At 39.9% G+C, this 27560-nt stretch overlaps 1 protein-coding gene across 1 annotated transcript in view; it reads right to left on the bottom strand.

Moving 5' to 3' along the window:
* The window catches only part of LOC101845933 (filamin-A-like), a gene marked incomplete at its 5' end in the record, with an annotated part of 101164 nt that overhangs the window by 60907 nt on the left and 12697 nt on the right, over positions 1-27560 (bottom strand). Inside the window, 21 exon segments of the mRNA XM_013083870.2 lie at positions 1813-2057; positions 4218-4407; positions 5137-5290; positions 5658-5781; positions 6406-6576; positions 7168-7380; positions 8241-8351; positions 8713-8886; positions 10724-11296; positions 11653-11877; positions 12513-12633; positions 14331-14444; positions 15151-15297; positions 16004-16194; positions 16827-16947; positions 17347-17489; positions 18262-18399; positions 23396-23602; positions 24178-24340; positions 24754-24831; positions 25691-25957. Of these exon segments, the coding sequence (XP_012939324.2) occupies positions 1813-2057; positions 4218-4407; positions 5137-5290; positions 5658-5781; positions 6406-6576; positions 7168-7380; positions 8241-8351; positions 8713-8886; positions 10724-11296; positions 11653-11877; positions 12513-12633; positions 14331-14444; positions 15151-15297; positions 16004-16194; positions 16827-16947; positions 17347-17489; positions 18262-18399; positions 23396-23602; positions 24178-24340; positions 24754-24831; positions 25691-25957 (3870 nt within the window).

Raw genomic sequence — 27560 nt, 5'->3', positions numbered from 1 at the left:
TGTGTGTGTGTGTGTGTGTGAGTGTGTGTGTGTGTAAGTGTGGACTCGCTGAGAGAGCGCTTTCACCCGTCAATGGTTTAAGGATCAGGTGCTCGAAAGTGCCGAGGCTTAACGCTCTGCTGCGCCAATTATTAAACTACTACAATACACAAAAACAAAATAAAACAGCCCCCCCCCACCCCCCGTAAGTATTTGTATCAATGTACGTAAAAAAAGGACGCCGTCATGTCATAGATGAACAAGCAAGTAAGTGAAATGGAAAATTATGGGTAAAAAGAATAACGCTGAAAAGTGCATGAACATTGGCAAACTGGTGACACACAACAGCTCAGTCCACACACAATCTTCACCACTCAGAGAAAAGAGAAACTCTGGCAGTACAGATGATGAAATGCATCGACAGAGAATAATAGACACAGAAACAGACACAACACACAGAAATCCACCAAAGACAATAGTACAAGACCTTTAACTTTTCAAAGCTACCAACAAAATTCACCGATCAAACAGTGGATGGTCAGTGGGTGCTCTGGTGCGGTTTGCTCCTTCTTCTTTTTTTTGTATTTGTTACACTCTTGTAACACCTCTAATCTTTGGCACTTATATATGACCTAACTGCTGCAAGTGCTGTAAAACGCTTAATAAAACACCAAATTGAGTTGAAATGAATAATCCAAGCATTAAGCTTACAGTCAGATGATAGATAAAATGGATTCTTGTAGTTTTCTTGTTAAGACTGCAACCAACCAAGCCATGCCCTGAGCCAGTTGAACTGACGCGCTGCAAACGTAAGGGTTACATGACCAGCACGACTGTCACAATGATATATTTGGTTCCTCTTACACTGCTAGTTAAATGGCTTGCTCAATTGTCTTCAGTGGACTTGAGAGAGGTACAGTGCACCACACACCACCCAACTACAAAAACACACACACACACACACACACACACACACAAACATATAATCACTCTCCTAATAAAACTCACTGTGACAAAACTTCTCTACTGTTCCTTTAGAGTATAGTAAACACAAGATCCGTTCTCCCTCATACAACCTCAAACACTGTAATTTCTGGGCATGACTCTAATTATTTTACACCCCTTCAAACAATTTATTTTAAAAAGGAGGCTGGCTGCCCTGACCTGTACGTCAAGAAAACCCTGAGCTCAATGGGATACAACATCCCAGCACAGTGATAGAGATAGTCATTAAAATTAACTTCCTCAGACAAAAATTGGACCCAAGAATTTCTTCTCCACGCACCAAAGTCAACTTGTCAATAAAGAAGGTACAGAGTCAGTGGTTTTAACTCATGTGCTAAAAGAGAAGACCCCCAAAAAAGGAACAGTTGCATCGCCCCCTCCCCCACACACTCAACCCATCACACACAACAGACAGACACTGACAACATACCAGTGCTTCTTAACTGAAATCAATTGCATTCATTTATGAGTTTTTGTCTACCAAATTAAACTATATTTCCCTCTTCAGAAAGTTTAAATCTTAGATTCATTCGGCCCCCCCCTTCACCTGTTTCCAAGATTCATTTAGAACCATTCAGACCTCCCCTCCACCCAACTCTAACCTTGTTCAGGAAAGATTTCAAATTGATTTCGTTCTTTCCAAAAGCAACTTCACTACTCACCTATGAATGAATGATTCACAAGAAGCACTGTCACGCACAACCACGACACAGTAGCTCCGAGATGCTGAGCAGTACATGACACACAGTTCTGACACATGACACACAGTTCCGACACACGACACACAGTTCCGACACATGACACACAGCCCAGACACAAGACACCTACCTGCACGGTGTAACTGCCGTTGGGGATGAGCTCTCCGCCAAACTTGATCTCGATGGTGTAGGGGCCGGCGAACTGCGGGGTGAAGGAGATGGAGAAGGTGCCATCTCCCTGCTCAATGATGTCGATGTCAATGTCGCTGCCGTTGGGTGACCTGATGCGACAGGTGACCTTTCCGACACCAGCCTGGGCCGCATCCACAGTGATCACTGTCTCTTTGTTTACAGGGATTGTGCGGTCATCTCCAGCTGTGGGGGGAAAAAATTATACATGAAAAAAAAATCTATTCGTTAGTTTTAGTAAGAGTTTTATGGCACTTGCAACACAATAAGGTCATAAAAGTGCCGAAGATTAGAGGTGTTACAAGAGAGTAACAAACACAAAAAAGGAGAGGAGATAAAGACGATATATTTTTTTATGGGAAATAAGGAGCAAACCACACCAGAGCACCCGCCAACCACCCACAAAAATTATTAAGATACAGAACAATCTGTTTTTTCAAATAATCCTATATACAAACCAAAGTCAGACAAAAAGTGTGAAAATATTACCTTATCAAACATCTTTCAAAACTTTTGATCTAAATTGCGTCAAATTGGGTACAAAAACATCTACATTAAAAAAAAAAAAGATTTTATAAAAAAGAAAACCTTTACTAAAATTCATTTAAAAAATACTGAGCAAATAATTACAAAGTTAGGAAGTCAAAGGTCCTATCTGAAGGTGTATCTCTGAAAGAAATTCTTCAACCATTCAAAGAAATAGTTTAAGTGAACTTTAGACAACTAGACAGTGTGAGTAGTGATGCGAGTTATAATCGCACAACTTGAACAAGGGAGATAAGTATGATAAAAGAACAAACCTGCGTAGTTATGTTCCTGTGTGGCTGAGCACTTAATCTAGTAAGGGTAGACAACTATTGGCAATCTAATAAAATTCAATACTGAAAATGTAGGTCTTTCATGCCCCTTAAATAGCAATGCCAATGAAAATTTAAATTTTCACTTTTGCCCCCTTTTTTTTGGTACCTAAGAAAGAATTTTCAATTCTGATAATTATGCTTCTTGAATTTTGAGAATCGGTTCATAAATAAAAAAGTTATGGGGTTGTAAAGGTCGGCAAAATATGGATGACCCACATATAGGAAAATACTCCTCAAAAGTGGACCACGCAGTAGCAGATTCTGTAAGAAAATCGACGATATCTCGGTAACTAATCCAAATGTTCGAGAGAAACTTGGCTACCCGATGTGTTTTTGAGTGTAGAAATCATTTCTGCAGTCAGATTTATTACCAATTTCGTAGTTATTTTGTTATAATTAAAATTGTGGTGTACATATTACGATTTTGCGAAAAAGGGGTGTCGGGATGAGTCCATTTTATTTATAGCATCGTATCACAACATGGGATCTTTAAGAATATATGTCGGCAGCGTGACTAAATAATTGCAAAGCTTTTTATGATGACTTTAGACCATGCCAACCGTAAAAGATAAGTTAATTCAATCTAGCATGCCGTACAATTAAAAATTCTTTTTTCCCGTTGAGACGCGAACACCCCGAGACGAGATAACCTCGCCTCGGAATACCCCCTTGCGATGTTACAGGGGAATAGAGAGAAACACAACCGGATGCGCGCGCCCGCCATTGCCCTATTTCAAGTGACCAATGAACGGGCCCGGAATAGTCATGCGGGGATTTGTAGGTCACAGACATTTGCCACGGGAGTGAGGGGAAAATGGCCGGTCTCCATGCGAAGCCGCTTTGGATAGGGGGGTAGTCGTAGATTTACGATCGGGTCTAAACAACTACTTGACACAGAACTCTCAAATTTGAGCACACTATAGAGGATAGATAGATCTATTACCATCTGGGCGTTGAAATTCAAACTCCTTATAGTTTTCGGTGTACACGATACGAAAGTGTTCCCGACACCAAAAGTATAGGTTAATTTATGTGTACGAACTTCAACGTCCACATATCATTAGTTTGCCCTATTTTCTGATTGGTAGCCGAGTTTCATTCGGATTGGTTCGGAAATAGAGCAGACCGAGGTTGACAAAGTTAGTCACCTACGCTTCGGCCGGGTCCGCAAAATCGCCCGTAAACGGGGACCAAATTTTCGCCTCGCGGGAAAGCCCGATTGGCATTGCTACCTTAAAAAAATTCCAGTTTTGCACTGATTTCCTCTTCATTAAAAATTTAACATTTCATTTATGTGCTTGTGAAGAATTTGAAACAGCTTCAACGAAGTAAAAAGAAATGAAAAGTATTCACATCCTGTATGTTCAACCTGTGTGTTCAAATACTGAAAACTTGAGATTCAAGGAAGAACAGACAAATCATAAGTGACACAAGCAATTCAGTGAAAACCTTGAACAAAGCATGTATGCATGTCTGACCAGCTTACCAAGAATCTTGCACTTGCTGGCGTCTCCGGTAGGTGTGGCCTTGACATTGTAAGGAGATCCCGGCACATCCTGGCTTCCGTACTGCACGGCCACATCATAGACACCCAAGTCCTCTGGGGTGTACACAACATCGTAGGTGCCGTCCGTGTTGTCTTGGATGAAGGGGCGGATGTAGGTGTCATCAGGGCGCTGGGGGGGACACGCAAAGAATGACACAGGAAGTGAGACTATTCTAACTACGAAAAAAATTTAGTCTAGACAAGAAAAGATAACAGAAGATACGAGGTGATACTGTACATAGGATGAAAATTAAATAAAAACAAAGACAGATAATATTAGATAAGCTTTATTGATCTGTCAAAGGAGGAAACTTACTTAGTACCTTCACTAGTCTCAGCAAAATGAACTGCATCAACTGACCTTATAATCCGGTTAACACTTTGCCATCTCAAGGCTCATATAGTAAAAACCATTGCCATCAAAGGCAAAGGCATTGTGAGGAAAATCCAAAGAAACTGGGCAGTAAACATCGCCGATCGGCGAGATGTGACAGCAAAGTGTTAACTGATTCAGCCCACAGCGCCGCTCACAGCTGCTGATTATCTCCTGTGTTTTGACACAGAGCCACTCAGAGGGGCTCTTATCTCTTGCTACCTTTCTTTGCGTCACTTTCTTCTCGTCTTTTTTCCTGACCGCTTACATTTCAACCCTTTTTTCTGGTGTCATTGAATAATATTTTTTATTCTGAACATTTCTATGTGCCACACATAGGGTTTTATAAAATTTAGATATTTCTTTATTAACTTTTTGTGAGACCACCTGTGAGGTCACGAAGCGGTAACAAATTATTTGCGTCGGAAGTCAAAAGTATCTGCGGGCTGAATCAGTTAAGTAATTCTGCAGGTAGCTAAAAGTTACCTTGACGAAGACATCAAGTGGTGCCTCTCCAGCCTCGCGGGTGTCCACGTGGAAGGCGGCGGGGAGACTGGCAGGGGTGGTGCTGCTGATCCCGGGGCCAGTCACCTTCACCTTGCTGGCATCCACACCAGGCTGGGCATTGATGTTGAACGGGCTGTGGGAAGCACAAGAACAGAATAAATATATATATATATATATATATATATATATTAAAATCATAAGGAATACAGAAAACAGTGTACTTATTACGAGGAATTTTCAGCCAGAATACCAATAGGACATGTCCTTTGATAATAATTACCATTAAGACGGCACACAATGTCACCACTTAATTGTTTCGTCCTCTAAAGAGTAATATCATGTTATACTGGAATGATAAAAGCCTTTAAATCATAAAAGTAAATAGCCTAAAGACACTTCAGTCAGTAGCACTGCCCTGGTGGGGGTTAGAACACTCAGGAACATTCTCAACTTCCAGTAAGGAAGCATACAGTGCAAGCAGCTGTTCATTTGTCTCTCACCTGTTGGGGACCTGCTGGTTGGCGTACTTCACCTCCACCTGGCAGGGACCCTCAGCGGTGGGGACGTAGGTGGCATTGAAGATGCCGTCCTCCACAGGGGTCACCTGGGCGGGGCGCTTGGCGCCTGACACAAAATGAAACATAGTATGTAAAAAAACCTCTATCACATATTATGATTTACTGATATAACATTCTCGTAAATATCTGTCTTTCCTTTACAGACGACATATTCACGGAGCAGTTGGGTCAAAACAAGGGTTGGCTATCATGGTAGAGCACTTTCACATGGCACTGTTTAACGGCATGCAGTGGTAAAAAAAAAGATAAAACAAGTTCACAAATAATTCTTTTGGGTTCGGAATTAGGGTGCTGAAAGTTCTACGTTTGGGGGCTAAACAGATGATTTATGCCCCCCCCCCCCCCCCCCCCCCCCCCACACACACATACACAAAATAGGTTTGTTTTGAGAAGAAAAAATGGCCAAAACAGGAGGCCATTTTGGACTTTTTTTTTCTTTCGTAGTGTTGGTTCTTTGCCTTCAGTTCTTCTGTTCTCTAACTGAATGAGTTGAAACTTTCCACGTAGACACTACAAAATAGGACAAAACTATGTATGTAACATCTTTTTAAAGAATAATTATCTGATTTTCAAGACGTAACAAAATATTTTAAAATCAATATTTGCCCTTAGAATTGTTTTCGTAACCTCGTATGCCCTTAAAACAAACAAACAAGCAATATTCCCCTACCTGTGCTGTCGGTGAAAGTGACCTCAAGAGGAGCTTCACCAGCCTCAGTGGTGTCAACGGTGAAGGTCGCTGGCATGCCAGCCTTGACCTCGCGGCTGTCCAGACCAGGGCCGTAGCACTTGACCTTGGCAGGGTTCACAGGGTTCTTAATGCCAACACGGAAGGGGCTTCCTGAAAGACGTATTATAATTTCATTTAAAACAATGTGCATAAACAAGAGGAATAAAGAACAAAGATCCGGACGACATACATGAATAAGTCTTCTAAAACTGTGTTCATAACTAAGTGCGGGACCTTACAGTAGACAACTCTGAAAATAAATTCTTTAGCCTCAAAACAGAGGCCCTTGCAACGGAACTTGTTTTTCAGCTTGTCATATCAAGATTGGGTTTTTCTGTATCAGCCATGTCCACAGCTGAGGAGAAAGAGTAAACTGCCCTCATTCTTGAACTTGTGTAGTTTAGAAATTTTTCAAAGCTCTGAGTCCACTTGGATGAACTCTTAACAGAAGTGTCTATTGTTTCTGGAAAAAAAATCTTTAACTGTTTGGACCCTGTGGAAACACGCACACAGAGACACAAAATTTACTGATCTCATTGTTTAATACACCTTTTATGAAGGAGTCGGGCAAAATACGGACAATTTCAGAAACCATGATTTCCCTACTTGTTCGCAAAACCAGCATGTAAGTCTTTAATAAACTCACAAAGGGGATGTTATTCCTATGTTATGTCATACTATACAACAATGAGGAGCCCCCACCTGGGATATGCTGTTCATTGAACTTGACAGACACGTCATACGGGCCAGGCTTGGTGGGTTGGTAGACCACCTGGCAGGTACCATCATGGTTATCCTGGCACTGCATGGGCGTCTCAACGGGGCCCTCGATACCCAGACCCAGGCCTCCCTTGCCGGCGCCCTTCATGTCCACGGTGAACACAGCGGGCTCGTCAGTGAGACCACCCTCCAGTCCTGCAAGGGGAGAGAAACCATTTATATAGATGGCATGTCGCAAGGCAAAATGAGAATTCAAAGGCGAAATGAGAATTCACTCACAAAGAATACAATTCTAAATTCACTGTAAAAATATAGTCGGACCTGATGCAACGACCATCTATCCATGACAGGTCACTTGTACAAATATAAATCAATGTATTTTTAAAAGGAAAGCCAAAGGAAAAGTATAAGTCTGTGCCAAACTAACATTTTAAAACTACTTTACAGGGAATTATTTTGTCCAGCCGAAAGACATATGAATAGTCCACGGGGAAAATGGGAATAGTCACAAACTGAAAATCGTGAGGGTATCAATTATGAACGCTTGCTGACTCATAACTGTATTTCTGTTCAACTGTTGGTTGATTATTGTCCTCAAGATTTCCCAGTCTACAAACATAATAAACTACCCATCAAACAAATATGAAGTTACGAGTCCAAAAACTTTAAAAATTGACACTTTCACAATTTCCAATTTGTGACTATGCCCGTTTTTAGCGTGGACTCCTCATGTTGGCCATTGAGCATCACCTGGAAGTACAACAGATGAGGGGAATACTACTTTACATATTTTGTCATAATGAATTATTGAAATGCAGTTTTCAAATATGAAATTACATTTCTACACTCCCCCCCCCCCCCCCCCCAACCACCTTCCATTCAAACTTACTACTGTGCAAATTACCTTTCAACATTATGGGTAAAACCAGCTACAAGTACATATATATGAGGTAACAAATCAATAGGTAAAGGACAGGGGCCTTAATTCAATATTGCTAATCTCAATTCATTAGAGGCTAGCTGCCCTTAACTCTGAGCAAAATTCTGCTACAAACCTGGTCCGTAGGCCTTGACTCTGCTGGCATCGCTTCCGGGGATGGCGTTGACGGTGAGAGGAGACTGAGGGATGGGCAGGTCCTCGTAGGTCACTTCGATCTGCTGGGGACCTGTGCCCGGAATGTGAAGAACATCAAACATTAGACAAATTTTAATTTCTGATTAAAGATTAGGCAAAATTGACTATTTTAATCAAAGATTACAAACCAGTTTTCATTTCTGTGAAAGATTGGCCAGAATGTATTTCTATCTATGCTTCAGCAAATCAAATCAACCCTAACACAAGCAGTACCATATAAGTGAACAATTAAGTAGTCCTCGCTCTTGGATTCATTTCTTGAAATTGCAAAATGTAGAGAACAAAAAGACTAATATCAAAAAGTTAATGAAAACCTTTTAAAAAAATATCAAAAACATATTTTAAAAGTTTTCTTTTAGAAATCCATCTACATGAAAATCTGTAGTCCCCACCTTGTTCGAAGGGAGTGTAGAGCACGTTGTAGGTGCCGTCTCCGTTGTTCTTGACCAGAGTGTCAGTTCTCTGACCACTGGGGCTGGTGATGATAGCCTTCACCTTGCCCTGGGCAGTTGGTGACACAGACTTGGCATCAACCGTGAACTCGTTGGGGCAGTCCATGAACACTCCTGGCAGACGCACAGACAAACACACTCAGTCGTGGCACATGAATATATACATCCTCAAACAGCTAAGAAAAAGACGAGCACAAAAGATAAAAGAGTAACCCCCCCACCTCCCCCCTCCTTCTCGCCCCAAAAAATAAAGGTTGGATCTAATTCAATAAATACTTTGAACAAATAAGACCATTTTTGATACCCACATTACATGGAAAGTATGTATTGAACAGAAAAAATCCCACTAAATGGGCTGTGAGAGCATGCATACCCCAAAAAAATATAAAAGGACAAAGAGGGCAACTTGTTACCATGGCTATTGATGAAACAAATGAGATTCAATAGAAAATCATTCATCCTAAGAACTACAGTCATGAGCAGAAAGTAATTAAAGTAACATATTATTATATAAAATAAGGGGTGAGTATAAGAATTAATAACAAAAGTGGGACAATTCAAAGGCTAAAATTTTAGGACGAAATAAGGGTAAAAGTCAAACATGTAGTAACATGCAGTTTGATTTTCTAAATTGGATTTAGACTCCAAATGGGTTCTAAAGATGAGTTCAAATGGGAAAACAAATACATTGAAAGGAGATTTAAAGGAGCAGTCAGTCACTGATGACATGCAACTCACTGAAATATATCAAAAATGTAAAAAAAATGAAATGTTCAGTCATGCAGGTTGTCGACACCAAGATCAGAAAAAGTCCAAACACAGGCAGGAATATGAATTCACTTCTCACTGAAAGAGTCAAGCTGAAGAGCTCTTTGTTTCAAACAAATTTTCCGCTTTCTTGTAACACAATTTTTTTACACATGCGCAAAGGGCAAGTATCTTTCAAATCAGTGCAAGTTTCTTCCACCCCTTCTTAGTGGTGAATCCTGACAGTGTGACAGCAGCAAAAACAGCAGCAGGCAATTAAGTACAAAAGCTCCAAAAATATTTGAGAAGTAGGAAAGAGAGTTTAACTTGCAAAAGTCCTAAACTGTTTTATTAATAAAGGCTTGAACAGTTTATTCCATGCAACATCTTTTGAGTCTTATATACTGAGATTTGAGAGTGGCTGTCGTAGTTGTTGCTAGAGTCCCTTGTATATATATATACTGTAAACTTCATGCAAGAGCACACAACTTTAAAAATCTTATTTTGTTCTCAGCAGTAAAGTAAAATGGTTGGAGTTGACACGTTAGAAACAACACACAACAGATAATTTCTCAAGGGTTTTATTTTTTTCCCTCATAACACTTGATATGAGAAAATTCACCAAGCATTTTCATTTTGGCTTGCTCCATGCACATTTTTAGAAAGACTGAACAACACAGCAGCAAAAAATTTTGGCTGAGAATCCATTCTTTTTTCGTCATCATTGTGAACAAAATTCAAGATGCAATTTCCTGGATTAGCTCCATGCTTGTTTGATGGCTGGTCAGTATAGAAAGAGCAAACAAAAATGTTGCGAGTAATTCTGAGTACGAGAATCTTTCTGTCAATAAAAGCTGGGGGAGGGGAATCAAAATAAACACCCGTTTAGGTAAACATTGTCCAAGCGTTCTGCATAAAAAGAGCAAGCAAACTGTTTGCTGAAACAATTTAAATTGATACAATCCATTTTGTGTTCAATGCTAGGTGAGGTATTCAGATACATTCTCATTTGAGTTGCATTAATTCAGACTTCTCTCGCACTTTCTGCAAAGTAATGTATGGCACAATTCAAGAAGCATTTTGATTTTGGTTGCAGCAATTCAACTGATCTCATCCTTTACTCAATCAACCAGATGTAGATCACATTTCAAGATGCAATTTCAAATAGGCAAACTCCATCATGCAGCAGGGCAGGGTTGTTTACCAGCTGGGTTGAGTCCAGGTCCATAAGCAACGATTCCGCTGACATCGATACCAGGTTTTCCGGGCTGAATCTGAGCCTTGAAGGGGGAGCCAGGGATAGGGCGTTCTCCGTACGTGACATTGACGTTGTACGCTCCCGCCACGGGGGGTACGTAGGTGACCTGGCAGGTTCCGTCTTTGTTGTCCACGCACTGGATCTGAGACTCAGAAGGACCTTCCACGGAGAGTCCCAAACCTCCTGGGTTCGTCTCTTCGCGGGTGTCAATGGTGAAAACAGCCGGCTGGAGAGCTTCTCCGCCAGTAAGTCCAGGCCCGTAAGCCTTGACCCTTGGTGGTCCTTGCACAGCCTCCACCTGGAATGGAGACTGCGGCACGGGGGCGCCACCGTACGAAATTTCCACTTGGTGGGGTCCGGGCTCCACGAGGGCAAAGGTCGCCTTGGCTCCGTCACCAGTGGGTGTGGTGGGCACCTCCAGGACCTGGTTGGTGGGCGAGACCACTTTGACCTTGGTCTCAGCCTTGGGAAGTCCCTTGGAGATAATGCCAATCTCACGTGGCACACCGATGGGCATGGCTATAAGTGGATTCACAATAACATGAGGTAATTGTGACGTTGTTCTAAACATTCATTGTGTTTGACAAACTATGTTCAGTTCATCATAGAAACAGTGGTGAAGATAACAGTGAGAAGGCATGAAAATGTCTGTGATTACAGATTAATGGAGCTTACAGATAATCATAAAAATTAGATTCAAATAAAGTGGTTCCACGTAAATGGAGGGAAATTAAGACACGGAAAGAGAAAGAATAATGTAGAGTACTCCAAAGCAAGTAACTCTACGAAACCCCTTCCAAATTGTGAAAACTGGTATATGACAAAAAATAATGTGGTAATTACATACGCAAGCAGCCCACAGAATAAAAACTTACTTGGCTCCAGACCAACGACCTTGATCTTGCTGACATCGATGTTGGGCTCGACCTTGACCTTGATAGGGCTCTGGGGCACTTCTTTGTTGGCGAAGTAGACCAGCACAGTGTACTGTCCAGGGGACTTGGGTTCGTACTCCACGGTGAAAGTACCGTCCTGGTTGTCCGTCGTCTTGACAGGGACGTCGACGCCACGCTCATCAGTGAGACCCACGGCCACATCACCTGAGCAGAGACAGAAACAACAATGAAATGAGAAACATCAGAAAAGTATAAAGAATTCTCAAATACTAGCATGTAAGAAAATCAGACAAGCTCAAACACTTAAAGGATGACATGGAACAGAATACAAAAATTATTGTTTGGGAGAAATTAATACTTTGAACTCATTAAGAAAACTATAAAAGAAAACATAATATATTACTAAGAAAATAAATATTTTTATCCTTTTCCTTCTTCCTTCATTTGGCTTTATTTCGTCAACTAGACTTAACATCTATTGAACAATGCTGAAAAAAAGCCTTAAAAATACATCAAAGTAGTGTGAGAGGCTAAGCGATTGTCTTTTTTGTCTATGTGTTCTTTTGTCATAACTTGGTACATTACGGGTGCATATGTATTTGAAAGTATTGTTCTACATGAAATGTCCCATTGTGTAAGATATAAAAATGTTATTTGATTGTGAAGCACCTAGAGCCACCAGGGAGTGGGTGTATAGAAAATATCTTTATTATAATTATAATCATTATGATTAATATCATCATGCTTATTATTATTACTATTAATAGTATTATTATTATTGCTATTTTTATTATTATTATTATTATTATCATTATTATTAGTCTACAGTTCGCAAGTACCTGGTCCAGCTTCTTTGCAGTCAACAACAAAGTAGGTCGGGGTGAAGGTCTTCACACCCTTCTCCACACCTGGTCCAAACACCTTGACCTTGGATGGGTTGCTGGGCTCCGACACGTACACCTGAACCATAGACATTGAGATGTGATCAAATACATCGCGTCTCAGAAATTCTTTCATTGATTGAGAAGACTACAAGCAAGCAACAGCATGGAAGAGAAATAGAATTATGTTTGTACCAGCTCCAATCCAAAAGAAAAGAGCAGTTGAACCTGATCTATCTATCCAAAGCCAATCACATGTTCCATCTGTCAAAGTCAATCACCTGACCAAACAACCACTCCCCCCCCCCCCCCCCCCCACCCCTGTGTTTTTTCTACATTAAAATGACACCGTCCTGGAGAACCACCAATGGAAGATGAGCATTTTTCTCATCGACAATGGGTGGTCATCTTGGACAGGTATAACAATCTCGGTTTCCAAAACAATTTAGTTCCTTGGCTGACACCCACCCACCCCCCCCCCCCCCCCAACATATTGTAAGTTAGCTTTGTAAAGTAAACCCTTGACTTTAGGAGGTTATAATTCGAACAAACTCAATTCTAAGGTGTTTCTAGCAAACCCCTCACACCCTGTGAACTTTTTTTTGCCAAACCCTTCTTTTTTTTTAAAAAGAAAAAGTAATTTAAAAAATGTCTGGTGTGTTTTCAAATCCAACTTCAATACTTCAGAACTGAACAATTAAATCACACCCCATCTTCATATAGTTTTTGATTCATATGACAATTTCTGCACACAAAAAATCTAAGAGAACAATAACATTCATGAACAGTTAACATCATGCACTGCTAAATATTAAAAACATAAGAAATAGTTGAACCTGCTCTAACGGCCTCCAGTCTAAGACCACCCCTTTCTTTCCATACATTTTTTCCATCATAATGAAACTGTCCAAGACGTTCACCGGTCTATGAAACACCATGTTTTTCCTGAACAATGGGTGACCGTCTGGGACAATTTCGAATGTACTGTTGTCCAGTCCCGACCAGCAGTCCAAACACATCTCTTCCATAATCCAAATCTTTTCATGCCTTAAACACAGATCTTGAACACTGTACACTGACATGCAAACTGAGATTCTCAAAAAGGTCGAAAGGATCAACATCAAAAGATGGATGGCAAGGACAAACATGAACAGGCAACAGTAAAAGGATGAGAAAATAGGGTGAACCTGCAGTACACAAGGCAGTCCTGGAAAAAGCATGATAGGATATACAGGGACGTAAGGTTCAATTTTTCATGGCTGGGGTCAGCAGCTACAACACATTCATGTTGTTGTTGTTGTTGTTGTGGTTATCAATCCGAATACAAACTATCCATAACAAGGTTTGTATATACACTTAAAATATATATTTCTAACTTCAGGTCATGTTTTGCTTGAAAGAACTTATACAGTCATTTTGACACATTAGAAGCAGAAGCAGGATGGAGAAAAAGAATTCATTACCATTCTTGAAAAAGTAAATAACTGCATCGTCCACTATCAGTCAAGATTCTATTTAAAAAATGTTAAGTGTAGATTTATACATATGTCTACTCTATTCCAAAAAGAAACGTTAATGGTACTGACTGTCATAAAATCCGACACAAAGTGGTATCAGACACCATGTGTAATGTTAAAATACCTTCGAATTTCTTCTGCCATTTAATTTGATCTGAAAGATATTCATTTTTACAGACAATAGTAATAGTGGGATAATAGCTAGACTCGCAAGTGAACAACAGCTCTCAATATCCATTCTAATTGTTCTAGCACTCACTCTGAATGGAGCCTTGGGGATCATGACACCACCATACGTGATGGTCACGGTGTGCTTGACGTTCTTTGTTGGCATGTAGCGGCAGGAATAAGTGCCATTGCCGTTGTCCTTCACCTGAAAATAATCCAAAATCAAAGAGAATAAATATATGGGTAAATACCCCAGATTCACAAATAATTTTGTTGAGCAGGGGTTTTTTTTAAGCAAGACAAAGCTGACCACAGTATGACTAAAAATCAATGCACAAGTCATGAATATTACGTTGTATTATGTCAGATGAGTCACAGACTATAAATGTAACAAATATTTAAAAATCCAAATAGGTAAAATAATTACTTGTCATCAGCATTATTTTACCGCTTTCCATATTTGACATTTGATTCTGAGGTCTACAACTCGACAGCAGTATCATTTGAGGACAAATTTTCATCATAGTTCAAGCAGAAAGAACAAAGACGTGGTGAAGTGAAACACATCTGGTGCTGTGGCTGTTAACCCTTCCAGCCCCAGCCATTTTTGTGCACTCTCTAACCCCAGTCCCAGCCAATACCGCAGTATTTCAGAAAAAGAGGCATGCATTCTAAAAAAAAGTGATGTAGTATCTTTGTAATAAGTTTTTGATAATAACGCACAATAATGTTTAAAGATAAATGAACAAACATTACGAAAATTAAAGTTTAATCAGGTTAGTTAATTTAGAAAAATGAGCAAAATCGGTACCCCCTGAAACTGAGAATATGCGCTCTTGGGAAGATGGGAGGCACAAGCGCTGCTGAAAATATCCCCGAATGGGGCTAGAAGGGTTAAGCAACAAACTAACCTGCACATCCACAGGCTTGTAGTCAACATCCATACAGCTGATGTTGAGGGGAGCGGGCTTGCCAGCCAGTTTGGTGTCCACGGTGAACTCGGCCCACTTGTTGGCCACCACGCCAGTCTTCTCCAGGCCAGGGCCCTTGGCAACCACCTGGAGTTGGAGGACAATCATTTCTTTTAGTTTGGTTTTAGTAGAGGTTTTGCGGCGCTCACAACTGCATTAGGTCATATGAGCGCCAGAAGATTAGAGGTGTTGCAAGGGAGTAATAAACATAAAAGAGAAGGGTAGATAAGGATGATAGATTTTTTTTTTAGTAAGAGTTTTACGGCACTTGCAAGACAATAAGGCCATATAAGTGCCGAATGATCGATGTTTGATAAGAAAGAAGAAGAATTTCTTTATCAAAGACTGACTTGATTAACATTGTGCCTATCAAATAGGACAGAACATACGATTGACAGTTGAAGATTCTGCAGGGTGACAAATTGAACTTATTGTCCAAAGTTGTAGATTGGGTGTGAAACAATACATTAGACATACTATTTTGTATAGTTTATCACAACTCATAAAAACCTCGGACCTCAATTACTAAAGATGCTACAAAAAGTAATAATAATTACATTTAAATACCTAAAAGAGCGCATCCACCCTTTAAAGCATGCTCTATGCACCGCACAATTATTATTACGGTATCTCAGCAGACCCAAGAACACTCAGAAACATTCCAAGATTATTAAGATAAGAAAAATAAAACCTCCATAAGACACAAAATACAGACAATATGACTTTTACACTTTTATCAACACACTTCAGTGATTAAAATTTTAACACCCCTTAAAAACTAGAGTCAACTTACGCGTCCAGCATCAAAAGGTTGCTCGGGGATAATGTTGGCCATGTAAGGAGAGTCAGGGATGTCCTGGTCGTTGCACAGAACGTGGACGGCGTACTCTCCGGGCACGGTGGGGTAGTAGGTCACATCAGCAGACCCATCACCGTTGTCCTTGCAGTCAATCTTGGCTTGGGATGGACCCTCAATGGAGAAGCCTAGAAACAAAGAAATAATTAATAATAATAAACAGCATTTGTATACATTTGTGTGTAAAGGGAATGCGTTGAGCTTGCATTTTCTATACATTAAAAGGATCCTGTTCTCATTTCTTCACATGTAACACTATGTGTGCGATCGTGATATTACTATGCAAAGTTATCGTGTAATCTTTTTCAGTCCCAAGATGAGGGATTCTTATGCTCGGAAATAAAATAAAAATAATGGCCATACCAAACTGGCAGTGGCTGCATAAGAAAAAAATGCAAGAATCGTTATTCTGCACAACATTGAAACGTTTTAGCGGCTTTATTGTTGTCATCAAACTATCTTTCCAATAATTTCTGAAGAAATGTATTCAACACAGACAAAAATAGCTTTGGTCACTACATGATCAAAGAAATCATACATTGCAGTAGCCATGGATAAAACCTCAGTTCCCTTTGTAACAATGGTATTTTCCTTTCTGTATCAGTACTGCATAGCTTTTGGCAAAGCTTCTATTTTGTATGTTATTTTACCCTCATTTCTCATTCACCAACGGCAAACGTATCATATAAAAAAACAACTGTAGACTCTACAAAACAAAAGGAATACTTTAAGCTAAAGAGCTCAGTATCTAAGTTCATACCCAGAGCACCGACTTCCCCGTTGGTCTCAACGGTGAAGACAGCTGGCTGTTTGACAACGCCTCCCTCGAGACCGGGTCCATAGGCTCTGATCTTGGTGTTCCAGAAAGGACCAACCTCGACCTGCAAGGAGAAAGTCATCAAAAGTTACCTCTCATTCACATACTAGAAACAATAAAATCTATCAGTGCCTGAAAAAAAATTGGTAAAAGAAAAACTATAACCAGCAATTCTTTAAAAAAAATTGAACTGTCTCAAAAAAATAAATTGTGAAGAAAAAGTCTAAAGTCATTCTGAACAGCCATAGTATAGAGACAAATCAAAGATTATGAAATCATTCAACAACATAAATCACAAATTTTTCTTAAAAACCATGAAACCATAAGCCCATTCTTAGCTTCAGTATGAATGAATTTCAAATATCTCACTAATACAATCCCAAAGTGCAGTTTATGAATCTGTCATCACTGACAGGAGGAAAACCTCCATTACTTAATCAAACAATGCTGATGATAAGCTGACCTTGAAAGGAGATTTGCTGATGTGCTGGTCAGCGAAGGTGACGTTGATGATGTAGTTGCCAGGCTTGGAGGGGGTGTACACACACTCGTAGACGCCCTCTTCTCCTTGCACGGGTTTCACAGAGCATTTCTCCTCAATGCCACCTGAAAAAAATCAAATGTTCACAAAAGCAGTTAGAGGAAGAAAATATTCTATGCATTTCATGAGAAGAAAACAAGATGGGGTAATGAGGAGATTAAAACAGCTGAAACACGGCAACTTTATAAAAAAAAAAGAACCTAAATTCCATAAACAATGGAAACTAAACGATAAAGAATATAATCTAAAGTATGAGTAATGAGTATAAGACAGCCGTTTTCACTGTAAAATATGACTAACATATTGTTCAACAGTTCAATGAAGAAGTAATAACTAAAAAGACCATAATATTTTTCTTCATACTAAGGGGGAAGCAGGGGTAACAGAACCAAGGAAAAAGGAGTAACTGGGAAAAGACGACAAAGCTGTTGTTACACCTCTCAATTCTCTGCTCGGATACTCTAAAAAAAAATCCTTCGTTATCCTGCTCCTTTTCTTCCATCTGTCTGCTCAAGTTCCCCAAAGTCGTTCTTGGTCCATCTCTGCCTATTTTCCCGTCTACTTTTTTAGTGAGAGCAAGATGTTCAAGGCCTTCCGCCTTCCAAATTGTTTTTATTATTGAGCAGCCCACTCTAGCTTTTTTCAGCACCATGTTATTTGATTTCTTTTCCATCCATATTATCTAAACTAACTTCTTCCAGAAAATGATCCAATTTTGTCAAAAAAGCCTCACATAATGGACACTAAGAAAGATGGGGGGGGGGGGGAGGCGCGCAAAGCTGCTCAAGTTATATACGTATAAAACTGGAAGAATTTGGCCTGGAAATCAAAGCTGACCTGGTCCAAAGATCTGCACTCCCACAGCTCCTTCACCAGCTCCCTTGGTGTGGACGTAGAACACAGCCTTGTCCTTAACCCGCACACCTCTGGGCTGAATGCCACGGCCAGTTGCATAGCACGCCTTGGCATTGGAGGCTGTAGCAGAAAGAAAGAACCTCAAATAATTATTCAAGCAAAAACATCAGAACCTTTCCCCTTAATCCCATAAAAACCTTCTGAAAAGCTACCCACCTCCCCTGTTTTTTACTACCTAAGAACAGGAAACTATATGCTGACTGGAACATTATTTTTCATTATTGAATAGAGCTAGTTAAATAAGTTAAAAGAAATATCAATAACCACCCTCAGTACTTTGAGTATTCTACAATTAAAATTTAGTTAACAACAAAGGTGTAGAAAATTCATTACCACCTTCTAAAAAATCATTCTTATATTTTGTACCTTAACAAACATTGAAAAAAGAGAAATAGAAAAGTCACATTCAGAAACAAAAGTTAACTTTAACAGAAAAGAAAAATTGCAACTTCACAGTACAAAAAGTAGAGACAGTCATGGGTTATTTTGAGAGGGAAAAAAGGGAGGAAATTCAGATGGTAAGTTAAAATATCCTGCAGCATGAGGAATCTTGTTAATCCTCTTGCCCAAATGACAAAATAGTCAAACATAATAAGTTTCATGTACCCTGAAGCATGAATGGTTTTAGAAAGTTAGAGGTCAAAATTCAGACCAGTTCCTCTCATTCTCATAATGATGATATTATGAGTGTGATGGCAAAAATATTTTTTTTTAAAAAGGTTCTCCGATCAAAGTTATATGAGTTAATAAGAAATTATGTTTCTGGTCCCACAGACTCATCCTGTGAGAAATCTAAAGGCCTTCAGTACAGCTGCTTTGTACAAGACAGCACAGTATTATCAACTGTCTCACAACCATGATTATTATCAAAGGAAAAAAAGACAAACAGCAGTTTAGAAAGAACAAGTAGGTCATTGAAGAAGGATTACTGTTATGAGCCAGCATTTACTTTTGTTTTAAAGCCGATTTTGAGGGTACAGGAAGGACGGAAGTGAAGGATAAAAACATTTTGGGCAAACGAAAAATTGATGAGATGAACTGATGTTAGTGACAGACAGACAGACAGACAGACAGACAGACAGACAGACAGACAGACAGACAGACAGACAGATGAAGAGAGAGATGAACATGCAGGCACAGACAGACAGTTATACAGTTGTCAGAGAAGAGTAGATAGAGAGAAACAAAGAAAAAGGATAAAATAATGAACATTGAAGGAGATAATACTAAGAGAGGTAAAAGTGGAGACATGAGGGGAATGGGATAAGAGGGAAGGACATAAGGCAGGCAATGGACAAGCGATTTTTAAAAAACCAAAGCAAGATGCAAATTAATAGAGTAGTTGGAATACATTGATTCTTTTCCCTTTAAAGAATTTGTCTCTTTTACTTTACAGCCACATTATTCTCTAAGAATTTCTACAATTTCCAAGAAGAAAAGATAAAGCTATAGCTAAAGGCTCTATCAAAATCTGAGGTTGTCAAACTGTGCCATTGACAGAAATTGATGACAATATTATTTGAAAACGACAATAAGTCTTATATAATCAAAGATTGTCCATGAAAGCAATAACGGAGAACAATTTTCAAGGAAACAAAAAGAAATAGAAAGAACAGTGAAAGGAAGGGACCATTCACAGTACTGATGGTATATTAGAGGAAAATTATGAAGGAGAAGCAACACAAAATAAACAATTAAAACTGAAAAGAGATTTTTGAAGAAGAAAAAAAAACGTTTTTTTGTTACCATCATCTGAAAATTGAACGAAAATGGACACTTCGTAAATATTTTAAAAATGCAAAGATTTTGGTCAACAGTTAACAACACATCAATCTACTTTACAGTAAGGCTTAGTATAGTATTCAGCATGGTTTCTATTCACTTGATGCACACACACACAAACACACACACAGAGACTAACAGAATCTGCCAATCAAAATAAGGAGCACAGAACTTTAAGCATGCTTTTAGACTCCTAGGAGAAACCCATGAACTACTTACAAAATACTTTCTTTTTTTTTTTAACAAAAAAAAACACATCTCTACTGAAATATTGATGTCTTGTCTGAGTGCCCACAAAAAAGCTGCACGGACGCAGAAACCTTTTAAGGCCTGGATTTCATTTCAAACCCCTTATTCTAATAATGAAAAGACTGGTTCTGTGGAAATTCATTTAACCCTAAAACATTCTTTTTTAAAACCAGGACTCCTCCATGATCAGAGCAGCGGTTTGAGTTAGGTCAACAAAGCTGCTATTATTAAAGTGCACATCAAAAATTCTAATCAAGTAGCTTCCACATTGTACTTCTTCTTAACCATATGCTTGACTTGAACACTTCCTCATTGCCATAAAAGTGTCAGTGCTGTTACAATTAATAATTTAAAAAACTCTGTGATTTACAAAGACAGTTGTCTCAAATACATCTAAGGTGTCAAGACAAATAAGTTAAATCTGACCATTAAATACAGAGAGCTTTACTGTCCATGTAACAAGTTAGAGGCTCATTTAAGGATGTCAAAGTCCTTAATATCCATCTGACTTCTAAACACTTGATACCAACAGCTGAGCTCGCACTTCCATCAATTCAGTGAACATGCATACTTAATAAAAATTTTGACAATCATGCTTTTGAATAGAGTTAAAAAAGCACAGCTTTGTTATTGTTGGCTCCATACACACAAAAAGAAACATCTTTTTCATCAATAGTCCTTTCTCTGCCACCTCACCCCTCTAAAAGATCCAGAAACAAAGTAACTGATCAAAGAAATCTGCACATTTGTGGATCTATGAACTTAACATTCACGTCAGTTCATTTCAGACGATTGCTTATGTGGACCACATATTATATATACTCCACAGCACAAAACAGACCTAGTTTATAAAAAAAGGGTGATGTTCTTGTTTAGTGCAGACAAATAACAGTATCCCTAGTGGCTGTTTGGTGAGTAACATACTTTCTTTGTTCTTTTTGTGGGACAAACGTTTATAGTCTTGATGCATTGTACAACCAAAACTCAACAATACTTTTACCATTTCAATCTTCTTTTCTCTGATTATCTTGCACTGAACAAGCTATCGGTACGTGCTTAGCCGCATGCATCTTTATAACAAACTCCATGTAATACTGGAAAACCATCATCCACCCCAAACTCGCATGTAAATACACACACACACACACTTTCCAGCCTCGTTCACACTAATTACTACTGCCTCAAAGACTCAAATTTTACTGTTGTATCAAAAGAAGAAAGCAGATAAAATATGAACGATACAAGCAGCTTTAACTTCAGCTGTACTACTACAACAGAGATTCCGGTGACTGAACGATGACGATGTAAGACTGAACGCAGTCAATCAGTGAACACACTTTATAAGCCACCAATGACTTTCAGCATCACATATTATTACAATGGTCACATCAACACACGATCAACTGTTATCATGCTCAGAGATGCAAGTGATCGTGACGGGGTTAAAAATCAACATGATTTCAATGGGAAATCCTCCAGTCTACTTACTCTTGGCTGAGCAAAATGGAGATGATGGAAAACAAAAAGGTTACATGACATATGATGATGCATATCAGTAATGACTAAAGTTGTAAGTCACTGGTCTATCCACATAATCATCATTACATACAATAACTAATATGTTTAGCTTGTACTATTTTACTATCTAAAACAAAAAACCCAACCAAACCCTGTGCAAAACACAGTGCAAAAGAAAACTAAACATAAAATCTAAAGTCTAAAACTAATAATGGTTAGCTGTATGCACCTTGAACATAGTTGCAAGAATGGTATTAGAAACATGTTATGGTATGGAAGATACTAATACTATCTCTCACTATGGGTAATTTCTAAAGACAAAGGGTCTAGTGATTTACAGGAAATGAATGGGCAAAAGAAGGTTCAAAATGATTTTCAACTATTCTACTTAGGTCACGATAGACAGTGAAAGGCCAAAGTACCTAGAAAAGATTCAACTTGCTAATGCATGCTACTTTGAAACCATTGTGCCGTTGCTAGCTAGAAAGAGAGAGAGAAAGAGAGAGAGAGAGCGAGAGAGAGAGAGAGAGAGAGAGAGAGAGAGAGAGAGAGGGAGAGAGAGACAGAGAGAGAGAGAGAGAGAGACAGAGAAAAGGGGAGGGAGGAGGGATTGATTTCAATTCATTATCCTTTTACAATGCCACCCGAGGCTACTGGAAAGAGGGAGGAGAAAAGATATGAACAGACCGACAGAGAGTCTGGGAGAGACAAAAAAGCACGTGGAGAAAAATGTGCTATAGGAAAGGAGTAAGACAAAAGGAGGGCAGTGAGGATGTGGTTTAAATTGTCCATAATCTTTCTTTTTTATATGGTGAAGGCCTTTAAAGAATAAACATGGTTCTGAAAAGGACACTGACACAAAATGATAACTTAGTATGTCACTACAAAAATAAACCAATAAAAAAAATGAATATTACGAAGCCAGTAACTGTCAGGCTGTTAATTGAACTGTATGCCCATCAAAACAAAGTTGATCTGCTGTCACCAGAACAGATTTTTTTTAAAAGAACTCCAGAAGGTATTCTGTGTCTCAGGCAAGGAAAGAAAAACGAACATTGCTGTTGGTGCTTTTTACAAATAATTTGTGCTTGGAGAAAAACAAAACAAAAAAGCTATAAGAGAAGAAGCCAGAAAAGCAGAATTACACAATCAATAAAGAACTTCCAGCCTCAAAACCTCAACCATGTGTCAAAGATCATGGATGCTAACAGCTTTCATTTTAGAACAAAACCCTTTACAACACCTACAAATGTCCCCAAAAAATCTGCATAGAACCCTTTCCCTTGCACATATTTATATCTTAAAATGTTTAATAGAAAAATGAAAATGTTTATGGCATAAATGAGCCTTGCCCATTATTTTTTTTTCAAACCCATTTAAAACAGCTTCAAACTGTCTGAAAGCAGTCTAGAACAAATCTGTAAGCTGGCATCCACAATACTTGACAACAGAAAACCTGTTTTCAAAAAAAGCTGCAGAGAAGATGGATCTATCATTCAACTCTTACCAGGTGCCACATTGACTCCGAATGGGCTGTGTGGGATCTGGGTTCCGCTGAAGAAGACGTTGACCGAGTGAAGTCCGGGCTCGATGGGAGTGTACTCCACCAGGTAGGTGCCTTCTTTGCCCACCACAGGGCTGATGGCTGCACGGATCTTGTCCTTGTGACCGTGAGGGTCAAGAATAGCCACATCAATGGTGCCTTTGCCAGCACCTGTGGAGGGGCAGACGGAGACATTGAAAGTAAGAAACACCAGGAATATCTGTTCATTTCGAAATACAGTGGAGCCTGCTCTAACGACCATCTGTCTAAGACAACCATCTGTATAAAAACATCCACAGGTTATTTATTTAAGAGGCAAGACCTGCGAGTTTAACGCTCATCTCCGAAAGGACCAAGCCAAGTGGGAAATTCGTGTAAAGTGTCTTTCCCAAGGACACAGCGTCCGACATTCCACACTCCCCCAAGATCTGTCCACAGACCCCCATCCCCTCACTTCAACACACTTACCTCCTTACTTATATGGACTAGCCACAGGATGAGACTCCAAAAAATTTCATCCTTTTCTTTATTATGATGTTCTTCAAAACATTGAATAATCATTCTGAGGAAGACCAAGGCATCGCTGGATTGACTCTGTAAAAAAAAGGAAACTCCCGGAGCCTACGACTTGACCTTCCTCTAAACCCTTCGACTTGCATCTGACAGATGTTTGCCCCCCCCCCCCCCTCCCTCCCCCGCGACACCTATTGGTACAGAGTGAAAGTAAATATATTCAACTAACTTACTTTGTGTGTAGACTTCGAAGTAAGTCTTCTTGCCAGCAACAACACCAGTCTTCTCCAGACCGGGTCCAGCAGCGGTGACCTTTGTGGGGTCGCCAGCAGCACCCTCCACTTGTACGGTGTAGGGAGACTTGGGAATCTCCTTGTTGCTGAACTTCACGATCACCTGACAGACAAATAGAATACATTCCCTGTTGAACTGGACACCTTCCAATGACTATTCATGTGTGTATATAAGTGTGTGTATATAAGTGTGTGTGTGTGTGTGTGTGTGTGTGTGTGTGTGTGTGTGTGTGTGTGTGTGTGTGTGTGTGTGTGTGTGTGTGTGTGTGTGTGTGTGTGTGTGTGTGTGTGTGTGTGTGTGTGTGTGTGTGTGAGTGCGTGAGTTGACATTTGAGTATGCGTGTATGTATTCACCATGTCTCATCAAATGTTTCTTTGTGGAAATCAATAAAAATGTTATTTTCATTTATCTTATCTAATCGAAGGTTTTGTAGTCACATTGGTGTGATCAGTTTCTTGACATCTAAAAAAAAAATTTGTTTTCACTCTCCCTTTTCACACAAATGGCGTACTCACCCTGTAGGCTCCCTCCATGCTGGGCACGTACACGCAGGAGTAGGTCATGTTGCGGTCATTGTTGAAGTTCACCTCACACTGAACACAAAAGAGAAAGAAAGAGGGAGAATATTTATGAAGTGGGGTTGCTTCAGCACATAATAATTATTCATGTCCATTCAGTTAGTTTTAGTAGAGGTTTTACAGCGCTCTCTATAAGGTCATATGAGCGCCAGAAGATTAGAGGTGTTACAAAAGAGTAATAAACATAAAAAACAAGAAGGGGAGATAAGGACAATAGATGTTTGATAGGACAGAAGAAGCAAACCACACCAGAGCACCCGCCAACCACCCACAATTCATGTCCTTTCTTGTTGTGAGTCACTGCACATGAACTTTGCGACTCCTCTGCCATTACAAACAACTTAGATAAATTTCCCCGTGCGAGATGAATAAAGAAATTCGAATTTTAGCTAGAAAATCTTGGGATGTGTATGAGTACTACAAAGAAAATATTTTTTGGAATACAGCAGTCTCATGCACATCTTTTCATAAACTCATTCAAAAAGAGTTATAATTATGACCCCTACAAATTTACTAGTAAAAAGAGAGTTGCTATTCATTAAAAACATTAACTCAAAAAAAGCTATTCAACAAATTTTTACATGGATGTGTAAACAACAGGGAAATCCACAGGGTAAAAGATCAAGGGGAAGACCATGAGGAACCCGGAGAAGAATCACAGAAATCGATGACAGAAAAGTGCGAAGACATGGAATAACATCAAGAGGCTAGCCCAGGACAGAGAAAGGTGGAAAGTGTTTGTTTGTGGCCTATACCATGGCGCAGGGTGAGAGAGGCAATGATGAAACAACAGGGAAGAAACATAGTCATACAGAAACAGACTGAAGTACACAGACAAAATAATTGTTTTCATTTTTGTCTTCAAAGAACTGACCGGCTCCTTCTGTCCCTTGGGGTTCAGAATGATGACCTCCACGGATCCCTTGCCAGCGCTGAAGGTCTCCACAGTGAAGCGGGCAGGTGCTCCCACCTGGTTACCAGTGGCCTCCAGACCTGGTCCGTAGGCTCGCACACGGGAAGGGTTCAGCCTGGGCCTGACGGGGGCGCCGGGCTTGAGCTTGGCGTTGGGGAACTGAGACAGGTAGGTCATCATGGACAGGTCGTCCACCTTGGGGTTGGTCATCTCCTCGGGACGGATCAGCTGTAACAGGCAGAGAAACACTGGGTTAGAGTTTTGGTTTGTAGTTTTAGTAAGTGTTTTACGACACTTGCAACACAATAAAGTCATATAAGTGCCAAAGATCAGAGGTGTTACAAGAGAGTCACAAACACAAAAAAAAGGAGGGGAGAAAAGGACGATAGATGTTTGATAGGAAAAAAGGAACCAAACCATACCAGAGCATCCTTCAGAGCACTCTTTACATGTATTTGCTTGTATACAGGTTGGTGGACTGAAAGCAGGCAGAACATAATAAAGTGGGGAAATTGAATTCTGGAACCACCAGAGTGACTGCCTATCCTAAATGAAGTTCAAATATCGTTATATCAGTCGTCATCACCGAATGTCATCAAAACACAAAGGGTTCATCAACTTCAGTGGTGTAGTGCAGTTTCTTTGCGTTACATGCAAAAGACAAAGTTCAATTCCCAAATGGGAACGATGTTTTATCAAATGTCCCTGCCTTTCTACTGGGGTGTATCCCAAACAGCCCGAGTTGGCCAAGACAGACAAGGTCGAAATAAGCCACCCGCTAAACGATCTAAACTTTGTCGAAAAGGACTTAAAACCATTTACAACCAATAACATTAACATTTAGCCAGTGACCACTCTGTTCATACGTCTAAGCTCCCGTGTCCACTGTGGGTGGTTGGCGGGTGCTCTGGTGTGGTTTGCTTTTCTTTCCTATCAAACATCTATCGTCCTTATCTCCCCTTCTTCTTTGTTATGTTCGTTACTCTCTTGTAACACCTCTAATCTTCTGGCGCTCATATGACCTTATGCAGTTGCGAGCGCTGTAAAACTTCTACTAAACTAAACTGACTCCCTTGTCCACTACCCTTCAGTTATCCCTCCCATCCTAAGCCTCTTCCACTACCTAGAGCTGGCCAGACCCCATTATTTCCTCGGCTATTCAACTTTTTTCAAGTAGATCTCAGCTAATGAGTACCCTGAGGGGATTATGTTCTCAAGAACACGGTAATCTTATCTCTCCATAGAAAAAAAGCGCAGGGAAGTGACAAAGGCGTGAGGAGAAGAATATGCAGAAAATGAGGCTTGAGCTTTTCTTCGCTTTTTGTGGGTGCGGGGTTTTTTTCGGGTGGGAGGGGGCGTAAGAGAGACAGACAGACAGCTAGAGAGATGGGGAGGGAGGGAGAGGCAAAGAGAGAGAGAGAGAGAGAGAGAGAGAGAGAGAGAGAGAGAGAGAGAGAGAGAGAGAGAGAGAGAGAGAGAGAGAATACGTGTTGGTGAAAGTGGACATGGGTTGGGTTTTTATAATCTCTTATTTTTTAAATAAGGTCGGGGAAAGAGCACAGACCAACAGAGCTTTCAGCGCTGCAGTTTATGTCACTCTGCAACAAAAAAAGGCAAAGAATATCCCAGAACAGAGTCAAAGAGAACCCACCGCATTGTAGTTACCTGTCAATCTGCCAATCAAACGTTCATTATGTGGTGTGTAGTATGACACATATCCATTAGCTGACACCACAAACATTTGTGTGTCAGAGGGTGTGTTCGTGTGTAAGTGTCAGCGCGCGCACGCGCGCGCGTGCGTGTGTGTGTGTGTGTGTGTGTGTGTGTGTGT

The sequence above is a fragment of the Aplysia californica genome, unplaced genomic scaffold (genome assembly GCF_000002075.1).
Source record: "Aplysia californica isolate F4 #8 unplaced genomic scaffold, AplCal3.0 scaffold00259, whole genome shotgun sequence".
In the NCBI taxonomy this organism is placed as follows: domain Eukaryota; kingdom Metazoa; phylum Mollusca; class Gastropoda; order Aplysiida; family Aplysiidae; genus Aplysia; species Aplysia californica.
The sequence above is the reverse complement of the archived record's forward strand: the minus strand, read 5'-3'. Positions and strand labels throughout refer to the sequence as shown.